This window comes from Lytechinus variegatus, chromosome 12 (genome assembly GCF_018143015.1).
Source record: "Lytechinus variegatus isolate NC3 chromosome 12, Lvar_3.0, whole genome shotgun sequence".
Taxonomy (NCBI): domain Eukaryota; kingdom Metazoa; phylum Echinodermata; class Echinoidea; order Temnopleuroida; family Toxopneustidae; genus Lytechinus; species Lytechinus variegatus.
Genome location: NC_054751.1, coordinates 30,686,198 through 30,709,674, shown reverse-complemented (window position 1 = coordinate 30,709,674; position 23,477 = coordinate 30,686,198). Strand labels below are relative to the sequence as shown.

The window sequence follows — 23,477 nt, the reverse complement described above, 5'->3', positions numbered from 1 at the left end:
ACCATGGTAGTTACAACTGGATGGTAAAGTAATCATAATAGTAACTTTTATGCAATGGGGTCGTGAATGGAACAGGAATGATGGAGTCCAGTTTAATGACCATGAAAATATAAATACATCCTTTCCATTTTGCTACTTTTCTGATTTCTCTCAAAAGATCAGACTATGCTTCAATGGTATCCCATCATGATTCCACGAATTTGATCTCAATGAGATCAGCTCGGAATGAGTCTGATTTCTTGATTGTTTTATCTGTCGAGTCCTCTATAATAACAGAATGTCTTCTCTTCTCAGATTGGAGGGGGTAGAGCCTTCACTAGATTATGGCATTCCTTGTAGCTGTCTTCGTAGTCTGCGTGCTTCTTCACCAGGATGCAGCATGTCGCCCTCTTTGCCCCGCTCGAAGCCCCCAAGTCCTAAAGAATGAAACAATTTAATGACCATGAGAATCAACAAGTGAAAGTTGGACATGAAATGAAACTTGTGATCAAGTTTTACAATGCACATCAAATTTTTCCAGGGATGCCACTATGAATTCATAAAAAATTCTGAATATCTAGAATTATCCATTCCATACACACAAAAAATGTGTTTTCTATGGTTGAAAATAAGTTGATTAAGTATGAAAAGTGGCATTCTTGATTATTTTTTTATCACTAGCTTGTCTGCTTTTTTCAAGATAAATTATGAAGTCAGCTATTATCATAATTGAATTATATGTAATCAATTGTAAAGTTAGAACTGATATTCACAATTGCAAATTCCTTTATTTCTACACATGAATTTGATGGAAAGTAAGAGTGTGTAAGAAGAAGTTTCTTAACCAAAATCATATGTGCAAGTTTTCTTACGCAAAGAATGAAGTATTTCCATTGATGAACTATCTCACACTATGTGAAATTTTTGACCTCAAAATGTGGACCCATCATGACAATGATATCACAAAAAGGTAGAACAATGTCAAAACTTCTTCCAGAGACCATAAAAAATTGAAACTCACTATCATGTTCATTCTATTTTAAACTTGTTTTCTTGTGATAAACAGATCTATACTTACAGATTTTGAAGGTACATAGGCATAGGGCATGTCCAGGTCTTCGCAGACAGCAGGCAAATGACACATAACTTCAATGGGTGTTACGTCTCCAGCAAATACCACGAACCTGAGAGAAGAAGGGAGGGAAGCAGAGTACAGGAAAAATGGGAGAGTGAGATAGAGAGGGAGTGGCAAGAAAGGGAGGGCACATGATAGCAGTAGGAGAGAGGGTGAAGGGGGGGGGAGGGGTAGTGTATTATTCATTCATTTTCAACACAAGATATAAAAATCCAATTATTGTTAGAAATAGACATGAAATGAAATACTCTGAAAATTTGCTTTGTCCAATTGATCGTGGGCCTGGCTGCCGCTGTGCAGCGCCAGATCGACGAGGCTCTATCTCTTTAATAGTTAAAGCTAAATGAAAGCAGTTGCAGTAAAACACTAATTTTGTGAGAAAGTCTGTAAAACCAAGGTTAACTATGACTATATCATCATGGATCTAGATCTGGTACAGCTGCATAAACTGAACTTTGTGAAATCATAAAATCTAAGCTGAAATACGATCACACTGAAGATCACCAACACAGATAGGCACACACGGGACACTATATTATTATTGCTGGAATAAAGACCCAACGGAAGTGACCGAATCCATGCTTATTTTGCTATTCCTCAGCAATTACACAATTTCTTTCAGAATTCTTTGGCACATATTTTTTATTGATACAAACAGACGCTTGGGTGGTCATTATATTAGATTCTGTAAAAAGTCATTTCGAGATCGTTACCAGAACTGGAATATATCTTTAAACGCCAAGCAAGGTAGCAGCAACTCCCATCTTTTAACGTGTTTTGGTCTGACGCGGCCGGGGTTTGAACCCCCGACCTCCCGGTTGTGAGACGGACACTGCCAACTGAGCCAAGACACCAGTCTTGAGTTTGAAAATATATCCTAAATATCAAATGTACTTCTCAACATATTTCCATATCACCAACCAAAATAAGTTAACAATAACAATAACATGAAACTTTCCATCATCAAATATGTTGGACAATTGCCTTGAGTTAAAGGCTCAAAATACAAGCATAAGCACTACACCACATTGGTGGGATCGCTTTCAAGTCAATTCCAATCCCACTTTCAATTCAATTAAAAATGATTTTGAATTGACCAAGTCTATTCATTTTAACTTTTTAAAGTTGAACTGATCTCAATTCAATGCAGTCCAAAGATTTTTGACTTTGAGAGAATAACCTGTGCAACATGTTTCTCATTTTAGAGTACTTCAATAAATGCAGATATTACACATTACATGTTCAAGTGTAGGGTATCTATAGACATTTCGGTTTTTTTCAGTTTATTTATTTTCATATTTCCCCATTGACATAAAACAGCAACAAAAATGCATAAATTATACACAACTGAGAAGTATATATAACGATACAATCAGTCGAGTTATAAGGTAAAAGCTTAATTTCAGTCAAAGAAGTATGATGGGACCTACATGAAAGCAAACTTGTATTAACTGCGGGCCCAAATGAGATCAGTTGTGAGTAATTAATTGTGGTCTGGAAGATGGATAAACAGCAACCACATTTGGGACGAAATGCGTTCCCCATAAGAATTATCAAACAATGCAAGCTGACAACCCCATCCCATGCACACTGTCACAAAAAGAAAATGGGTCCAATCAATCTCAAGAAATAAAATTGGCACTTAAATATTTGCCATTCTGTTCACCTGTGAATAGAATCAAGGACAAGTCTCAGTATTCTATGACATTCTTTAACTGATTCATGAGATCTTAAAGGGGAAGTTCACCCTGACAAAAACTTTATTGTAAAAATAGCAGAAAAAATAATAAAAAATATTGCCGAAGGTTTGAGAAAAAATCATCAAATAATTACATAGTTATTAGAATTTCAATTATTTGATTTGTGACGTCATATGCGAGCAGCATTCCTACATAGCAAATGGTAAAAAATCAATGAAATGTCATTTTCTCAGAAAATTGATAATGGTTTTCGCTGTACCTTTTGTATATCAATAGACAAATTATTTCACACCAGATCATGGATAGAAAATAAAATTAAGTCATCAGGAACCATACAAAATTTGAAATTCATGCATTTTATATTACATAACACATGGGGCAGCTGCTCGTTTATGACGTCACAAATGCAAAACTTTGAACTCTAATAACTTTCTTACTCTTTAACGGATTTTCCTCAAACCTTCACCAATATTTTTTACTATTTTTTCTGCTATTTTTGCAACAAAGTTTTCTTCAGGGTGAACTTCCCCTTTAAGGCAATTCGAAAAGTATTTTAAGTTAGCCTCTAGTCTAAATTACCAAGAGATTCATGTCATTAAAAAACCAAACATCGACTGATGAAGTCTTGATATAAATAAAAAGCAAACTTCTAGTTGTACAACATACACTATACAGCAGCAATAGAGATTTGAAATGAAATCTGTGAAGACCGAGAATAAATGGCAATAAAAAAAAATACATACCCTTTCTCTCCCTTACGTAGAAACTTTTGAACTTCTTTTACCCCACGTCTGACCATCTTGACTTTACTAGCTGTGAAGAAAAACCATAAAGATATCAAAATGAAACTCTACACCTGAAATTACCATCCTTGGCTTGGAGTACAGAAGAAAGAGAGGAGACATGATTCAAGTATATAAGATCACTCATGAAGTCGACAGGCTTAACCCAGACCACTTTTTTCAACTAGCTGACAGTACTACAAGAGGTCATAGATACAAACTTGTAAAGCCAAGATGCAGAACAAATGTAAGAAAGCAAGCTTTTAGTCACCGAGTAGTCAATGATTGGAACTCTCTCCCAGCTGAGGTAGTTGAAGCTCCAACAGTAGACACCTTCAAAATCAGGCTAGACCGATACTGGCAAGATAAGCATTATGATTCCCACTACTCTTAGATATGAAAAGTCAATTTTCACCAACTTGCCCCACTACCTCCTTAATTTATTGAAGCATGATGGAAGATGACTAAATTAGAAGATAGATCTGGAAGCTTGACTGCTAATTCAGCATTCTTCCAGTATTTGCGGTAAGGTAAGGTAAGTAGGCCCTAAGGCCTAACCCAAAGAAAAATCTGTTACAACGTTGTAACTTTATTTAATATGTATTTAATATTAATAATTTGTTTCATCAATGACGTCAATCAATGTAAAAAAAAACTGTGATTAAATTCTGGAATCGATGACAAACAATGTGGTTTAGTACTGACAAATACTGCATTCTTCTCATTCCAACTGGCATACGATACCGCCATCTACAAACATAAAATAATTTGATAAATATGAACACCAACGTAAATTCGAATGAATGGGACTGTAGGCTCCCTATTTCCAATTTCACCTTTTTTGATGACTTTGTACAATTTTTTCGTGAGTTTCCTTGAGGCCAAAGGATTTGCTATGGGTGAGACACGAGCAACAAGTTCATCATATGTGAGTTCTTGTGGTTCAGCTTCATCATCAGCGTGATCAATCCCATTCTTTGCTCCTGCTGGTGACTTCATTTTGTAAGGCTTGTATTAAATGTTGTTGATTCGTCCACGTGTTCTGCAGTAATACGAATCCGTAAGAGGGCAAGCTACGCCGCCGACGAAGGCGGCGTGGCGCTTTTCAGAGATTCCGGTGAAATATACTGTGTTTCTAAGGTCGCTTATTGATTTGCAACGTCGTTCAAGAATTGTGTTGACTATTCTTTTGCACCCCAAAGCTGTTTTCTTTCTTCGAAACAATATAATTTACATGAAGAAAAATACTTATTTTTATATTTTTAAAAAAAGTCTTTGATTCATAATCAAATTGGCAACTCTCAATTAACAAGCATGGCGGATGAACAGAAAGAAGTAGACGCGCCTGGGAGCGATGGTTTTCCAGCCCAGAATCAGCAAAATGACGACTCTAGCATAGGGAATGACGGAGGAGAAAATGCAGAAACATCTCCAGGATCATATAGGTCGAGGTTCGTATATGGTGGAACTTTATTAATGTTGCTTTTTCCTAAATAATTAGCAGTAAATAAACACCCCCGAATTAGAAAAAAAAATGTGTGTGGCATGCATGGCAAGTTCTGCCTACAATTTCCGTGGCCCACACACGTCACACACGATCGACGACGCAATACGCGGCGCAAGTTCAGCAAAGAAGTCGGATGTAATTGCAAATCGCGTCACGACGCCGCATACTCGCCTAGGATGACTATGTATGTAGCTAAGCCAATTTATGGAAAGCATTTGATGCCTTAGACAGCTGGCAGCCGTCTGTTTCGAGGAGTTTTTTAACATTTTTTTTTATTTCTCCTCGTACACAGACGGCTCGCTATCGTGCAGCCACCATTAGGGGACTTGCAATGCAAAATCCCCCCGTCGGGGCTTTTCAATTTTTGTCTTTAATGAATAAAAATTTCGAAAATTATAGTGACCAGAGTGCAAATTTATATTCCCTCTTGGCATCAATTGCCAAAAAACGGAGAAAAATGAAGTTAAAAGGAACAAAAACAGTGACTTACCTCGGCTGTCGCGCAAATTCACTTCCCCGTTTTATCCGATCTTAAGTACATAAACATATGGTCATTGAGTCCCCTGTACAGATTGCGCTAGAACTTCGGTCTCTGTATTTGGTGAGAGAAGCCAACGAAGTTCAGCTGAACAACCAACAAAACAGAGACCGAAGCTTTTGGTCTATTGATGCCTGTACTAACTATGTAAACAGCTGTGATCGGAATGGATGATGGGCGGTGCACGCCGCGCTGCCTGCCAATAAATGAATTCAATGTCTGCAAAATAGTTGACAAAAATATCAGAATTTCAAGTTGTTAACTTAAAGGGGAATGAAACCTTTGGAACAAATAGGCTTGTGTAGAAACAGAAAAATCAAAGAATAAGGATAAAGAAAGTTTGAGAAAAATCGGACAAATAGTGAGAAAGTTATGAGCATTTGAATATTGCAATCACTAATGCTATGGTGATCCTCACATTGGCAATGCGACAAGGATGTGTGATGTCACTGATGAACAAGTTTCCCTTTGGTGGACTATAAAATACCCTCAAAATGTCTCTTTTTGCTTTTTCTTATGATGATAAAACCTCTTTATCCATGATGTACATGTATTCTTAAAAAATATGTATTACATGCCCTCATGTAAACAGAACACATTATTTATGGATAGATGTGATAAAAGAGGCAATTCTAGTGAAATATATACTAAAGTAATGGGAGAGTTGTTCACAGTTGACATCACACATCTTTGTCGCATTGCCAATTTGCTATCTCCATAGCATTAGTGATCGCAATATTCAAATGCTCATAACTTTCTCATTATTTGTCCGATTTTTCTCAAACTTTCGTTGATCTGTTTCTTTGATTTTTCTGTTTTCACACAAGCTATCTTGTTCCAATGGTTTCATTCTCCTTTAATCTCAAACTAAGTTTTGGGGATATCTTTATTTTTTGTTAGGACATGTTTTAGTGTGTTTTGATGTGCTAGCAAATATATTAAGGGAAAGAACTCTTTGAGTCTTGTTTATCAAAAAAGAAATGTATTTGCAGAAGACGCATTTTCCAAGAAAGTCAGAAAGGCAAATAAACGTCATGGTCACTCACATATAAACCGTTAATTTCAAATTTGATTTTAGGTACCGGTACTATTATTAGTAATATTAAATGGATAGAATAAATTTTATGAACCTGTTGTTATGAACTTTAGTCAGCTAGTGCTCCAAAAAGAATTATAGATCTAAATGATACATTATTCAGACAGCAGTGGAGAGGAAAATGAAATAGAAGTTGTAAATATCTCAGGTTACTTATGGACGATCAGAACATTTTGAAATTGTTAACGAGTAAAAACATAGTTTAAATACCTTTCGTTTTGAACTCGTCCTCAAAAACGAATTATGAATGACGCATTATTTAGACAACCGCGGAAAGGAAAATAAAACAGAATAGAAGTCGTAAATATCTCAGATTAGTAACGAACGATCAGGAACTTTTAAAACTGTTAACGAGTGAAAACATCTGTATATACCTTATTTTATGAACTCCCCTCCAAAAAGAATGATACATGATGGTGTCAAATCAGACTCTTTCTGTGTGTGCACGTGTCGCATGTCGATGTACAAACCATAGACAGTGTCAGCAGGGCAGGCACAAGAGGCAGAGGGTCAACGAGGCCGATTACTTTTCCATGAGACCAAGGGTCCACGAAGCTGATTTTTCTATCGGTCGAAAAGTTTCCGCTTGGCATATTCCCCATTAAAAACTGAATATAATATAATATGATGCTTTCATAAATCAGGACAATGGGATTTAGGCTTGAGTATCATCTCACCCATCATTCAAAAAATGTAGCTGTTGAATCCTTTTTTCAGCTGTTTATTCTTTAGCAAAATTTGAAAACTTTAGTTTTAAACATTTTCTTATTGTTACTATTTCTTTGTTATGTTTTATTTCTTGGAAATGTAGATTTTATTCCATTTAAAAATAGCAAGGTAAAGACAAACATAACTTGGCAAAGCCAAATATGTACCAATTTCAAAGAACAACAGGAACTGACTAGATCTATGAAAATGACATTTGAAGTACAAGTAAGTTGTTCTTTCAAATTCTTAACTTAGATTATATTTGCCTATATAAGTTGCGACTTAGTTGATTAATAATAATATTGATGAAGGCGAACATACCGATTGAAGAAAATATATGATTAGATAAAAGTTGGCCTCGTGGACCCTCGACCTCATGGGAAGACCCCGTGCCTGCATGGTCAGTGTGTGTATCTGCGCTTGTTTTGTACTTATTGCCATGCCATGATATGGGAGTGGAAAGATGTAACCAGCGCTGATGAAATAAATGGCAGTGAATGGTTTTTATTTCACAATAAAAGCCAAAAAGTATAGTCTTTAGTTTGACTGTCCTTGTCATTTGCATGTGCAATGTGCCTGTAGATGCATTGGTCCATCAATTGATAAGGATCATCCCAGAGGACAAGGATATCCTCTTAAAGGGATGGTGTGGGCTGAAAATATTTATATCTAAATAATAGAGTAAAATTCACGGAGCAAAATGCTGGAAATTTCATCAAAATCAGATAACAAATAATGAAGTTAATGGATTTTAAAGTTTATCAATATTTTTTTCTGTTTCATCAGAATAATGCAAATCTTTAAAATTCGATAACTTCGTTATGTTTCATCTGATTTTGATCAGATACCATTTTGCTCTATGAATTTTAGTCTATATATTGAGATATAAATATCTCCACCTTGACCATCCTTTTAAAGTTTCCAAGACAAATCATGGCTTGAGGCTTGAATCTTGATGGAGATTGTCCTTGTTTAATGGGAACATTCTTTTTCACTCCCCCTTGTGGGAAATATTGGTAATTACTGGAATCGAGAGTGCTAAAAATATATTCTGTCTTCAACCCCCCCCCCCCCCCCCCCGCCGCTTACCAAATATTTTGTGATGTTATGACAGCTATGAACTTCAAGAAAGATTGTACGATGTGCAAATGTTTTTCATTTCCATTTATTTCATTTCAATTGTATTTCTGAATTTTAATCTTTTTGTAATTTCACTAAGGGTGCTGTAAGCCTGTAAGTAACACAGTCTTGGCATTTGGTTTTGGGGGCAGATAATGCACTTGACTACACGTACATTGGCTGATTCATATGTCCAATTGAGCACACAAATCATTTGTGCAATTGATGCTAAACTTTTGTGTGTGTGTGTTTCTGCCATATTGGGTAATGTAATTGTTACATACATCCCTTTCCTCTGTATACTGTATTACAAAACCTGTAAGCATTGATTAAAGATATCCATTGAAAATCAACAAATCATCTTGTATACTGTAGGCCTACTTCATTGTATAGTGCCATTTTGTCAGCCATGGAGTCAAAGGAACTGAATAAGAGTCAGCGCAACTTCTTAGATCTTCTTGTTCTCATTCGTCAGGACTGGTGATGGCCAATATAAACAAGACTCATAGTACAAATTGTACAATAAATAATCAATACATGTGCCTGTTACAAAGTGCTCAACCTTGATTTAAAGCTGAGAGAAATGATTAACGATGAGAGACGTGAGTGACCAATTCCAACCATCATTTTCTTGCTCTGCAGAGAAGACGGGAGTGAGATGGAAGCATCAATAACTGTTGACGATGAACTACCACCAACCTTTGTCCGGCTGGCACCAATTATAACCACAAGTGAAGCCATAGCGACAGGCGAGTCAACTTCCAGTACCCCATCAGCCGAGGGAATAGACCAAGCAGCATCGCAGAACGAAGGCACTCCTGGGTCAGGGGATACAGAATACAAGTTTGTAGATGGAAAATATGTTCAGTACACACCTACAGGTGCGGAGGGTGATGGAAGCCCGCAGTTAATGGATTTCAATGGCAAGTCGTCAAGTGTGGCCTCAGTCGATGGTGGCCAAGGATTCATATGTAAAGTGTGTGGTGCCTGGTATAAGCTTCGTCAATCACTGAACTCGCACATACAGGACCAACATCAGGGCAAGCGATTCAAGTGCAGCAAGTGTCCCTACAGCACCAATAGGCGCCATGACCTCTACCGTCACGATGGGCAGGTGCACAGGGGTTCCGCCAAGCAAGCAGTCCCTCTGGTCAGTCCATTAGCACCAAAGACCAAAAGCAACACGGTTGCAGCAGCCCTGAAAAAGCGCGAGGAAAAGAAATTGAAGAAGGCAACCGCTGTTGGCACCACCAGCTTTTCCGCAACCAACCTGTCTGCGACCAACTTTACCCCTGCAGGCTTGAGCACCTCCAATTTAACCACCGTTAACTTAAGCTCTCCTGTCATTAACATAGAAAACAAGTCAGTTCGACAGGTCCTCAACCAAGGAGACGTTGCCAATTCCCAGCAGTTGGTTGTTGTGAGTGATGGGATGCAGGGAGCTGTTTATCCTGGGTCATCTTCTCCTCAGCAGGATCAGGTGATGAAGTCGGGATGGGTGGAAGAGAATGCAAGCAGCAGCAAGCCGCACAGGCAAACAGAATCCTTTGAGCACCAGCTTCCAAGTGGTGCCATTTTCAGACGCATCACAGAAATCACATTTTTCCCTGATGGACGCATTCAAGAGACTCGTACAGAAGAATATGAAATGCCATGATTTCTAGAATCGGAAATATAACTTGGTTTGCCAATTAATAGTAGTCTAATTGTATTTATGTCAGATGTAAAAGCATGCACATGAAAAAATACCTTGTAAGGAATGCATTACAAATGATTTTATTTATGAGATCAATATTTTCAAAGTAGATGACAAAACTTTTAAGTTGGAGACTATTGAAATACATGTACAAAAACATGGAAAGATTTTATAGTAGAAATAATGTGCATTTACAATGTATTTATAAAGATGAAATCATGGATTTGTAATTGTGTATTTTTCTATATTTGTGATGAATTTGTATCAAGCATGTTTCAGAATAAAAATATACACTGTACATGATTTTAGATAAAGAGGTCATTGAATTTGAAGGAGGTTTATTTATACATGTACATGGGAGTGATGATCTGGTCTCGCCTGCATGTACATGTAGGTGCCGCTTTTTTGACAGCTGCATCAACATTGAAAACTTAACCAAGTTTCAGTTTTTGAAATGTCATAATTAGAAAGTACTGTATATGGACCTACATGTAGTTCATGAAACTTTTGACATACATGTACATGTAGGGTAATCAAGTATTACTGAACATCCTGCCTGAGTTTCTTTTTCAGGTCACATGACCAAGGTCAAAGGTCATTAAGGGTCAATGAACTTAGACCATGTTTGGGGAATCAATATCAAAATCTTAACCAATGTTTAGTTTTTGAAATGTCATCATAACTTAAAAAGTTTAGTGACCTATTTCATGAAATTTGAATATAAGAATGACCATGTATCCCTGAATATCCTGTGCGAGTTTCAGGTCACATGACCAAGGTCATGTGTATACATGTATATTTGTATATTCATAAATGTCTTTGTAGTGATTTCTTTTACTGTTATATTGATTTGAGTTGAAATGAAAGTAAACCAAACTGAAAGTGAAAGCTCAAAGGTCATTTGGATTTAAGGCCAATGAACTTTGACCATGTTGGAGGCACTTATGGAATCGTTATCTTAACTTCATGATTTTATGGATCTAGATCATGTAACTTGGACATTAGAGCAGTCAAGTATCCCTAAGCATCCTGTGCGAGTTTCAGCTCATATGACCAAGGTCAAAGATCATTTAACATCAACGAACTTTGGTAATGTTGCTGGTATTTGTGATTGTCATCATAACTTTAAAAGTTTATAGATGTACATGAAGTTCATGAATCATAGACATGTTATCAATGTTATCATGTTTTCTTTTGTGAATGATTACATGTACATGTATTCAATAGCTGTTTTCAAAGTCAGCTCTGCTGCTGAATCGAATCACGTAAATGCAGACAAGACTGCCAGAGGCATTACATTTTTTTTTTTTTTAATGGAACTTAAGAAGTCAGTTATTCAGATTTGGCAATGGGCAAGCTGTACATTTTGCCTATATACACAGTCAAGAATCCAGCTACATAACATATACACGTACCAATAGTTTAATTGAAGGGGCAACTGTATTTGTGTTTCCGTGGTTCAATTGGCAAAAGAAGATAAATCCAGTAACACCTTGTGATTTCTCTAAATCTGAAATGAAAAAGCTGATATACTGTACATGTACTATTGTTGCAGTTCCTTTGCTCCATAAAGTCTGTACATATTGTTTTGTATCAAGTTTGTTTTTGTAAAGTCAAATTATGTTATATACACGTACACGTATAATGTTTGGGAGCAAGCCATAAATTACACATGCACATGTACTGGGAAAATCAATTTGCTGAAATATGGACTTGAATAATAACCCTGGCTCTTACAATATTCCCATCTTAAGAAATGTTATTGGGATCTAAATTCCTTCACATTTCATAAACAAAATAACTTTTTTGGAACGCTATCATTATGATGAAACAGTATTTTTGTGTGACCTTTAAAATCATAAAATCTTAAACCAGGATGCAAAGTGCATCAAAGCATGGATTTTCAGTTCAACATTTTCATAACATACCAAATGTTCTTTTTTTTTAACATGAGAGCAGGTTGCTTCATCAAGGTACTTGTGAGCTGGTGTAAATAAAGAACATGCATCAAAATCGCCTTTTAAATTTGTATCTTTTCATTACCGGGTTTAACAAGTCGATTCATGTTACATATCTTAATTTTACAGGTACTTAAAATAAGAGTATGTAAGCCTCTATTTAAACTGCACATTATTTTCAAAAACCATGAAAGTGGTCAAACCGAATTGTTCCATTGTGAAATCTGTGTACATGTATACAGCAGTTCATTGTCACATGTACATGAATTTTATGCATGGATAGTCCTTAAATTTTTGAATTAGAGTCAGGAATCATGATCTTATTTATTATGAAATTGAAGAGTTTATGGGAAAAATATCAGTGTCGCACATGATCTGCAATTCTACCCTATGTGTTTATGTGAATTTCATGAATAATGTAACTTATTGAAGAAAAATGCATTCTATTTTTCTTTTTTAGTCTCATTTTGATATGGTAATTGAACTTATGGGTACATTGTAGCGAAGTAAGATGTACAGTAGTTCATTAGTTTAGACTTTAGTACTTTTGATGTATTCCATGATTCAACATTTTTCCTTTTCATGTGAAAGTATTATTTACATATCTTGTACTGTAAAAAATGTATTAAATTTTCTACGATGTGGAAATAATGGCAAAAAAATGTGCATTTTTTTAATGTTCTTATGTTACAGTATGTTTTACATTTCTGTTTTATTTTGACTTTTTTTTTTTAAGAACAAATACAGAAAATAATTTGTGTATTTCGAGCAGACATGCCTTTATGTTAAAGTGAAAGTGAATTCCAAATAAAACCTATCAGTATCTTGAATTTTGTGTGAAAGAAGTCTGGTTTGTGCCCTTTTTTTGCTATTTGTAATGGCCAAATTTTGGGTATATATTCCCCAAAAGTACCTGTTGCTATTCTAGTATTTCTAGATTATATGTCCCAAAACAGTTATGATGTGGATGAATAAGGATAAATATTGATTGGTCAAATATGTGTGATTATTAGCTTGAAATGAGATGCATGATAAGATAAGAAAAATATTTGCATGTTTTCTCTCAAAAATATAACTTGTCTCTGGCATGGAATGGTAAATTTTTTTTTAAATGTGCATGTCCAATTAATAAATTTGTAGGATGAGTAGCCCTTTTTAAGATTAAAATAGGATGAGTGAAGGCACTGAACCAAATTGACATTTTCATAAGGACTCAATAGTTAAATGACAACAACAACAACAACAATATTGCAACGGCTAATGCAGTTTTTACAGATTTGTAAGATAGGTATGTTTGATGATACTTAAACCTTCTTCTAGGATGGTCCAGGCTGGAGATATATCTCAATAAATAGAGTAAAATTCACAAAGCAAAATCCTGAAAATTTGATCAAAATCAGATAACAATAACAAAGTTATTGAATTTTAAAGATTTGCATTATTCTGGTAAAACAGTTCTAGGCAGTTCTTTATGAATAATTAATAGGTGGGCTGGTGATGTCATATCCCCACTTGTTCTTTTGTATTTCATTATATGAAATTGGATTTATTCAAAAATTTTCTACCAAGAACTACATGTAAAACTATTGGATTCACAGCTGATTATTAAACATTAGTCATTTATTGCCGCACTTTATTTCATCATAATATAGACACATCATTTACACATGTATGAAAAAATGAAACATTTATGATTTCATGTACATGTAATGAGAAAAAAAATCATGACTATGTGCATATAACTGTTTTCACAAAATATTGATAAACTTTGAAATTAAATAACTTTGTTATCCGATTTTGATGAAATTTGCAGCATTTTGCTTTGTAAATTTTACTCTGTTTATTTAGATATGAATATTTCCAGCCTGGACCATCCCTCTAAGAAAATTAGTGAATCTTAAAGGGGTACACCGGGCAGTAAATATTTATCTAAGTAAATTAGAGTAAAATTCACAAGGTGAAATTCTGAAAATTTCATCAAATTCTGATAACAAATTGTGAACTTATTAGATTTCAAAGTTTAGCAATATATTGTGAAAACACACTTGCCGTCAGGAATATTTATTATGTGGGCTGATGATGTCACATCCCCACTTTCCTTTTTCTCATGTTATTACATGAAATCATAATTTTTTCATTTTTGTCTCACCCACCAGAGGTGAAGGCAAGACTTAGGGATCCAAATGTCGTCTGTCCATCCGACTCTCTTATGACACCTAACTCTGCAACTGTAAGTCACTTTTCAACCAAAATTAGATGGTAGATTGACTTAGGGGATCTGCATTTTAGGCTGCAGTCGGAGGTCACATGGTAAGGTCAAAGGTCATTTTCAGGTCAACATTAAAGTTTACCAGAAAGATTTATGATAAGTGTTATTCCATCTAGGGTTGCAAAAGGCTGGAAACTTTCCGGAAATTTTGGAAAATTTCCATGGAAAGTTTCGGGAATTTTCAGCTGCCGGGAATTTTGGGAATTTTCGGGAATTTTCATTTTTTCACAAAAAGTGATAAATTCTTTTTTTTAATACAAATTATAAATTGATAACCTAAAATATCATATTTCCCATTTGTATTTATACTAGTCTTCATTCTTTAAATTGCCCATGGTATAAAATATTCATCAAACTACATGTAGTATATGAAAATGTAGTAACATGATGGAGCTGTACAAAATGAAGCTTTTCAATTCAACATGAAAAAAATAATACTTTGCATTACACTTTCTTTTTCATTTTTCTTTAAATGTCAATGTTTTTTATGTGAGAACCTGCCACTATATAATAGCATGTTAATAAGAGAACACTGCTCCCTACATGTAGCCTGCATGCACAGACCCTTATTGAAACTTTGATCCACAATTTGGACTTCAAACAAGACTAGCACGAATACAACTTTCTGTTGAACAAAAGGGCCTTCTGTACACTAGTCATTGGCAGAAACCTTAGGCTGCTTATTCAGACCACTTTCCTTGAGTGAAGGGTTTGCCTAGTCTGCTGTGCAAAGCCTTCACTCGAGTTAAGGGTCTGAATGTGCAGCCTACTCGTGCCTTGTGTACAGAAGGCCCTAACGCTCAGGAAACAGCAAGATTTTTTGTGCTAGTCTTTGCATGGAGACCCATTTTTTATCAAAGTTTCAATCAGGGTCTGTGCCTGCAGACTAGGTTTGCACAGTAGACTAATCCCACCAGCAGCTATGGCACTGGCTTGAGTCTAAAAATGGGAAAATCAGGTCCAGGAACAAAAAATATTATATTACAACTTCATTTCTGAGATGCCCCCCGAAAACATGGGGGTGGCAAGAAATATCATTATTAAAATGGGTGACTTTGAAAACAATAAAGATGAATCATTTTTTGCAAAGGGAGAAAAAAATGCACTGCTAAAGTTTGACCTTTGATAACCTTTGACCTTGATTGAGATTGAGAAACTTGTTATCAATTTCATATCTTTAGTGACATTAAATGACAATCTCATATCAGTTTCATTTAATTTGATCTAGTATTTTACAAATAATGTTTATTACTATAAGGGTTAATTGAACTGAAGATAACTTTAAGCTTGAGCCAGAAAACTATATACTCATCAAATTAACGCTACAAACTGCACAAAGTTCTCACTTCTGCTATGCAGAAATAATGAGAAATAGATGATAATATAATAATAATATAATGCTAATAACAATAATGCCATAATTATTATTAATAATGATTCTCATCTGCAAAAAGATGATAATATCTAAGAGACATTAGTCACTAATGTCTCTTAGATATTATCATCTTTTTGCAGATGATGTGCGATGGCAGTACATGTACACTGCAAATGCTTTACACTAATGATTAGTGTAAAGCATTTGCAGTGTACATGTACTGCCATCGCACATACCATTCAACCAGTAAAACAGTAAATCAACTTTTACATGAAATTCATTGAAATTCTGCCTTGTCTGACTGTCTTAGCATTTATATTTTGCTTGAAACTTGCTGACAAAGCACAATCAAGCATCATCTGCCAGAACAATCCTTTCAATTCCTGTATATAAATATCAGAAAATTGCTACTTTTTGAAAATTCCCAACATTTCTTGAAAATTCCCAACACTTCTTGAAAATTCCCGAAAATTCCCAAAATTCCCAATAAATTCCCGTTTATTCCCATGGAAAGTTTCCACCGCGAAAATTCCCGGGAATTTTGCAACCCTAATTCCATCCCAGTCATTTCACAAAGTATCGATGCAATTCTGTTGCGTGCCCTTTCAAATCACGTTATCACAATATTTCTGGTTATACGTGGGCGAGATACAAAATCGCTTTTGCCTTGTTTCGTTTGTTTGAATGATTGTGTCTCCTTTATAAAAAAAATATTAAAGTTGCAGCAATGCATATTTCATGCACAAAATCAGTTGTCAATTCACTTTTTTTAGTTGTTTGAGGAAAAGTAATTTTAAGAATAAACCTAATTTCTTATATAACAAAATAGACAAGAACAAGTGGGGGATATGACATCATCAGTTTGCTCATTGAATATTCATGATCATGCCTAGAACTGTTTCAAAGGAATAATGCAAATCTTTAAAATGCCATAACTTTGTTATATTCTTTGTCAAATTTTGATCAAATTTTCAGTGTTTGATTGTCTGATTTTTCTTTTATCTGTTCAAATTATTTTCAGCTTGAAATATTCGTTTAAAGCTTTGAAATCGGCTTCATATGCAAATCTAATCCCCAAATTGCCAAATGAAAAAAATTGTAAAGAAAAAGATATTGAGAGAAGCAGTTACGACACAACCACATCACACCAATCCTCAAAGAATACTGGCCACCCATCAAATCACAAATTCGTGTCAAATTCCTTCTAATAACATTTAATGCTATCCACTGCCTGCCCTTAAGGAAAGTAACATCATCAACCCAACATCTCCTTCAAGTACTTAGACTAAAGGAACTAAGATGCATGGCGAAAACTTCTTCTATAGTGCCCCCATCCTTTGGAATTCCCTCCCCAGTATACTCTCCTATCACAAAATAATCCTGGACTTTTCAAATCCCAAATTAAAACATTTCTTTTCGATAAGGCATTTAATAAGACCATTCCTTATTCTTATGCCATATTTAATTGATTAATGTTTATGTTGTTTGTAATTTAAAGTCATTTCTTATATCGTATAATTTCATTTCTGTAAAGTGCATTGACAGTCCTAACAGGTCTGAAATGCCCTATATAAGAAGAACATTATTATAATTGGAGGCAAAATTTTGGGACAAAAATCTTACAAATTTGCATTAAAACTAGTAATTATATTACGAGTAGTAGTACTACTACTAGTACTACCCTTACGAATAACCACTGTCACTACCCCCTTATCAACTTGGTGGGGTTGGAACAAAAAATGAAAGAGGAGAAAAGAAGGACATTTAAAATAGGGGGAGGAGGAGTAAAAAAAAATAAATAAAGGTGGAGTGGAATCATTTAGAGTAAAAATGTTGAGACACTTGTGTATCATTGATAGTAAGATTTTGCTGCGAGAGTTTTATAATAGCGCCATAGAAAATAAGGACGAGTCAATACAACACCCCCCACTCACACACACAGACTCACACGACATGTATGTTATAGGGGCAGGATCATCACAGAATACGTAGGTTGATACTTTAAGAAATCTTTGGCAAGCCAAACAAATAATAAAAAGTTTTCACTCTAGAAAAAGGACATGATTTGCACCCCTCAATTCTGAAAGTGTTTATGCCTTCATAAAGGAGGCGCTTGTAAAAGCACAAGTTGCTCTTCCTCGGGCCCCCCAACAAAAAAAAAACCCTTGGAACAAAAAAGTGCTTAAAGGGTTTCAGAAAGAAAATTTATCAAAACAGATGAAATTTTGTTCATGCGAATTTTACAAAAAGTGGATTAAAAATATGAATTAATGGTTAAAAAGTGAGATTACTAAATTGGGAAGTTTGAATGTGTTTTTCAAGTCTTCCAATTGTAGGTTGGAAGGAGTGCAGTATGGAAATTGGAACACAAACCAAGTCTTGATTGCCAGCCCAAATGAGAGGAAAAATTTGGGCCTACAAAGGGGGCACCCATGATGACCTTGAACACTGAATTTTATTAATTGATGTCCTGTCTTTGTTACTTCATAAAACACCCATATTCATGTATGGTTGGTCCCTTAAGTTAAGGTTTGATTTGATTCATATATTTACCAACAATATTCACATGTTTACAGGTTATGAAACAAACTGCATTTAACAGTTACACATACATGTATAAAAATACTATGGTAAATGGGACCAGAAAATGGCACAAGTGCTGATTGAGCCTGGCCCCATAAGTATTTCAAAATGCACATTTAAGAAGGAAAAACAAAACAAGTTTGATCTTGAGAGACTGCCGAAAGATCATGGACCGACTGGTAAGAACTTTAAAAGTGGCATGTAGTAAAATTAGTTTTCTTTTTAAATTCTAGATCGTATGGAGGACCAAGCAGCAATGGGGACCGGTACAACCGTGGCCCACCAAGATTCAGGGGCCCGCCAGACCAGATGAGGGGACCATACGGTGGCGGCGGCGGTGGGCACCGCTCCAGAGGCCCACCCCCAAGGGACTTCCGGAACAGGTTTGGAGGCCCACCTCCGTTTGATCCGCGTTTCGGACCGCCTCCAAGGAACCGGTTCGGACCTCCGCCAAGGAACATGCCTCCTATGCCTCCAAATATGCAGGTATTTTTTTATTTCCTTATCATTTAATAGCAGTAAAAATAATTAATGTTGATGTCCAATTGGTTTAAAATATAACCGTGTGAGTACCGTGGTGTGCTTTACATTGATGACATTAAAAAGAGAAAAGATGGTTTGAGCGTGACACTTTCAAACTCGGGGCTCTCTAAAATGAGCTTGAAAAGCCTTGTTCGCACCCGTATTGTTTAAATTTAAATTCAAGTCCTGCCCAGAAATACTTATAAGAGATTAAACATTGTAAAGATTTCATACAAATTTTAAATGGTGAGAGTCACTTTTAATGCTTTGAAATATTCAGTAATACTACATGCATGGAATATATATTTTGCTAATTTTGTGGAGGAAAATAAAATACATTGTACGTTATAAAGTGTTTGCCCTTTGATTTAAATGCCAAAGTTTATACAATATATGTTTAAAAATCAATCAAATTGATATTTTTCATTGGTATTCCCTTTTAGAGAAAACCATGAGATGTATTCTAAATGTAATGTATTCTAAATGTAATTACCAAGCTTCTTTTAACATGAATACTACTTTTCTTTACATAAAGCATCAATTTTTATCCTTACATCAAAGTTATAATTTTTTTTCAACACTTTATTCAATCAATTTTGAAAGATTGTCAAGAAATGTTTATAAGTGTTTTCTTTTGAGCTCTGCTACTTCAGTTGGAGTACATACATGGGAACATTCCTAGGTAACATTGGAAGGTAAAATATATACACATATACATTTAGGTATTTTACAACTGTACCAGCATTTCACAATGCTTCAAAAGCATGGAGTGAGCTTTCAATTAAGGTAGGTGGGAATCATGGTTCATGTAAATTCATAAATCTATCTTAGTTTGCATCTGAAATTTTATTAAATATAAAAAAAAATCAAATTTTCCTAAAGTCATAATGTCATAATTGAGATCCACTTATGATGCAGTGTTCATGAAAATAAATGCAAGTTAATTGGATGCTACTTTTCATGGAGTTTTCCAATATTTATAGAAGAAGAATTGAGGGAAATTTGAATGATGTTGCAATGGATCGTTTGGGGAGAAATGTCACATTTTTCTATCATGTATTTTTTTTTATTCATCCATACGCTGTAAAAGAGTTTTCAATCAATTTAAGAGTAAGAACTAATGAGGAATAACCAGATATTCTGTGTGCATTAACCAACAGCCACCACCCGGAGGAATGGGAGGTGGCATGATGCCCCCTCCCGGCATGCCACCCCCAGGCATGCCCCCTTTCTTTCCCCCTCACATGGGGGGTATGCCCCCCATGCCCTTCCCGCAACCACCCCCTAACCAGCAATCCCAGCAGCAACCACAGCAGAGCGGGCCCAAGCCCGCTGCTTTGACCACGCCCCCTCCCGGAGTCAGTCCGGCAGTGTTTGCCATCGCCATGGATACCAACCAAGATTTCTGGGTGGAGAATGCGACGCCAGAAGGAAAGGTGAGCGAATGAATAGAGTGATCAGCTTTAATATTGACAGGAAAAAAGTAGGAAATGTACTGTAGTTCAAGTAATTAAATGTCACCTGATAAGGCTTACTGCAACAATTGATTTTGTTGAGGCGTTAAAAATTCAAAAGATATAGTTGTGAACTATCAAGTTGTAAAACAGTAATAAACCCCAAATCGACTTGATACTTTTACAAAGTGCATCTAAATTATACTTGTGGCATCATTCATTATTGCTGAAAATTATTTACTTGTATACATAAAGAAAACATTTTACATACAGTTTTCCAGTATTATACATGATCGTACTGAACATTTTTCATACCTTTACTGTTGTTAAATCAAGCTGTTTTACACTACTCTGGACTTGCTTGGAAATATTTCACAGTAACTGAGGTTTTCTCTTGCTGTTACATTAGGTTTAATAACTAATGGCACAGCTACACCAGCGAAACTGACTCCAGACCTACCAAAGCTATTGCAAGTGACTTGGAGTCAGTTTCATTGGTGAAACCGCAGCATAAGATTGATTCAGATATTCATTCATCCATCAAACAGACATACTTCTTCCATGCCAAGAAGCGAGAGCCGACGTGGACCAAACCGGAGAACGTGCGTATCATCAAGCAGTCGGACCTGAACGCGATAGCGGCGGCTGCGGGAGTGTCCCAGCAGCCGACCAGCAGTACTGCCACATCCACAACCAGTGACACTAAGACCACCGATTCCACTGCTTCTGATGCCAGCGCAGGGCAGAAGGCATCAAATGGTATGATTAACATTTTGAGCACTATTTAAATCGGATTTAAAGGGATAAAGTTCACCCTGACAAAAAAAATTTGATTGTAAGAATAGCAGTAAAAAAAAATATATTGGTTTGAGGAGAATCCATCAAAAATTAAAAAGTTACAAGATTTTTTTTTTTTGTATTTGTAGTGTCATATGCGAGCAGTTTCTCCATATATGGTATATAGTAAAAATAATATTGAATGTAATTTTCTCAAAAGTTGACAGTGGTATTATTTTTGTTGTGAAAGTCATGTAAATAGTACAAATTAGCAATACAAATTGGAACTTTCATGTCAGGTCATGACTAGAAATATTATAAAAAGGTTGTGAATGTTCATAATGAATATGCCTTTTTTATATTTTCTGAATTAAACCCCATAAAAGTATTTAAAATTTGATATTTCTTATGCTTTCATATGCACACGTAAATTATTTTGTTGCTACTTTTTTATGATTAAACTCTGATTAAGCAATGTTGTAAATATTTCTTCTTCTTTCTTTCAGATGCTGCCAGCAGCCAACAGTCGGCCACACCCACCACTCAATCACAGTCCACCCCGCCCACATCACAGCCCTCCGGGGGGCCCGGGATGGGCATGCCCCCACGGATGAACATGACCCCTGGCCAGGGGCTGCTGCCGCCACCAGGGGGGATGATGCAGCCTCCCATGGGTATGCCGCCCCCAGGGGGCATGCCACCCCCGGGGATGATGCCCCCACCTAACTTTGGGCCGTTTGGGGGCCGCATGCCCCTCCCTGGGATGCCTGGCATGCCCCCTATGCCCATGCCAGGTCAGTTTCATGTTACTGTTAAGGCACTGACGAGCTTTGCTAGACCAGATCGGGGTGCCCCCCCCCAAAAAAAAAAAAAAATCATGACCAAGAAAAAGCCGATTTAAACGAATTCATAAACCAAGACTAAACATGTATATGAGCACACGTATTACTAAACAAACTCTGAAAAAAACGTTATTGAGAGTAAAAGTACAATGCACACCACAGTTTCATAATTCCACGGCCTTAAGCACATAGGGTTTCTGTTCACTTTATTTTCACTTTTTTGAAGCACTTCAGATGCTTTTTTTTTTCTTTGCTTTATTTTTGTAACACATCACAGGCACATGTGAAAAGTAGGACAGTGCAGCTCAGATTTTCAAAAGTCAAATCATTGTTAGACCATGCCTTGTAGTTACAGTCTAACCGGAAATCCCAACTCCATATCGATCAAAGATATTGTATTATTCCGAGTGGCATATCATTGGTAGGTTTGGAGTTGAATTAGTCCGTGTGACTGTAATGATATTTTTTTTGTTATAGACCAGTCTCAGATCCTCAGAAAGAGTGAATGTTTGTAAATAAACAATACAACAAGATGACCAACCAATCTCTTCCATACTCAAAACAAGATCGATCAATCAAGTGGAAAGGGGGGTAATAAGTTTTAAGATTACTTTGTAATCTGCTGCAAAAAATATGTTGTACGATTTTGTTCTACTTTGGTAGGTGAGAAAACTTGATATGGTGTCAGTTTCAATTTTGTATCATGTGTAGGTATGTAGCAATACTGGCTCATATTCACAAAGGTTGACTAAAGTTATACTGGGGTTAAATTTAGTCGGGGTCTAACACCCGGGTATAATGTTAGTCCACCGCACTATTAACAAACGGTGGACTAACTAATCCATGGACTAACTTTAGCACCCGGGGTTAAAGGGGAATGAAATCTTTGGAACAAATAGGCTTGTGTAGAAACAGAAAAATCAAAGAATAAGAATAAAGAAAGTTTGAGAAAAATCGGACAAATAGTGAGAAAGTTATGAGCATTTCAATATTGCAATCACTAATGCTATGGAGATCCTCACATTGGCAATACGACAAGGATGTGTTATGTCACTGATGAACAACTTTCCCTTTGGTGGACTGTAAAATACCCTCAAAATGTCTCTTTTTGCTTTTTCTGATGATCAAACAAACTCTTTATCCATGATGTATTCTTAAAAAATATGTATTACATGCCCTCATGTAGACAGAACACATGGTTTGTGGATAGATGTGATAAAAGAGGCAATTCTAATGAAATTTATACTTAAGTAATGGGGAGAGTTGTTCACAAGTGACATCACACATCTTTGTCGCATTGCCAATTTGCTATCTCCATAGCATTAGTGATCGCAATATTCAAATGCTCATAAGTTTCTCATTATTTGTCCGATTTTTCTCAAACTTTCGTTGATCTTTTTCTTTGATTTTTCGGTTTTCACACAAGCTATCTTGTTC

At 35.9% G+C, this 23,477-nt stretch overlaps 2 protein-coding genes across 2 annotated transcripts in view; one reads left to right on the top strand and one right to left on the bottom strand.

Moving 5' to 3' along the window:
* On the bottom strand, positions 1-4,739 carry LOC121425735 (H/ACA ribonucleoprotein complex subunit 2-like protein). Its single transcript, XM_041621909.1, has 4 exons — positions 4,433-4,739; positions 3,558-3,627; positions 1,058-1,163; positions 1-416 (listed from the first exon to the last, which is right to left on the bottom strand). Exons 1-4 carry the CDS (start codon positions 4,593-4,595, stop codon positions 291-293), a joined length of 465 nt encoding a protein of 154 aa, XP_041477843.1. The 5' UTR covers positions 4,596-4,739; the 3' UTR covers positions 1-290.
* Positions 4,740-4,838: 99 nt separating this feature from the next.
* LOC121425734 (transcription elongation regulator 1-like) overlaps positions 4,839-23,477 on the top strand; it is a 43,324-nt gene continuing 24,685 nt past the window's right edge. The window contains exons 1-5 of the mRNA XM_041621908.1: positions 4,839-5,047; positions 18,679-18,931; positions 20,128-20,403; positions 20,970-21,180; positions 21,705-21,992. Coding sequence (XP_041477842.1) covers positions 4,911-5,047; positions 18,679-18,931; positions 20,128-20,403; positions 20,970-21,180; positions 21,705-21,992 — 1,165 coding nt within the window. The 5' untranslated portion in view covers positions 4,839-4,910. The remainder of the gene's footprint in view (positions 5,048-18,678; positions 18,932-20,127; positions 20,404-20,969; positions 21,181-21,704; positions 21,993-23,477) is intronic.

Bases quoted from the DNA above. Each gene is read 5' to 3' on its own strand.
- LOC121425735 (XM_041621909.1), bottom strand. From the start codon at position 4,595: ATGAAGTCACCAGCAGGAGCAAAGAATGGGATTGATCACGCTGATGAT. The intron at 3,628-4,432 runs GTGAAATTGGAA...TTTTCTTCACAG, and splicing joins GTACAAAGTCATCAAAAAAG to CTAGTAAAGTCAAGATGGTC. The intron at 1,164-3,557 runs GTATGTATTTTT...TTCTTCTCTCAG, and splicing joins CTACGTAAGGGAGAGAAAGG to GTTCGTGGTATTTGCTGGAG.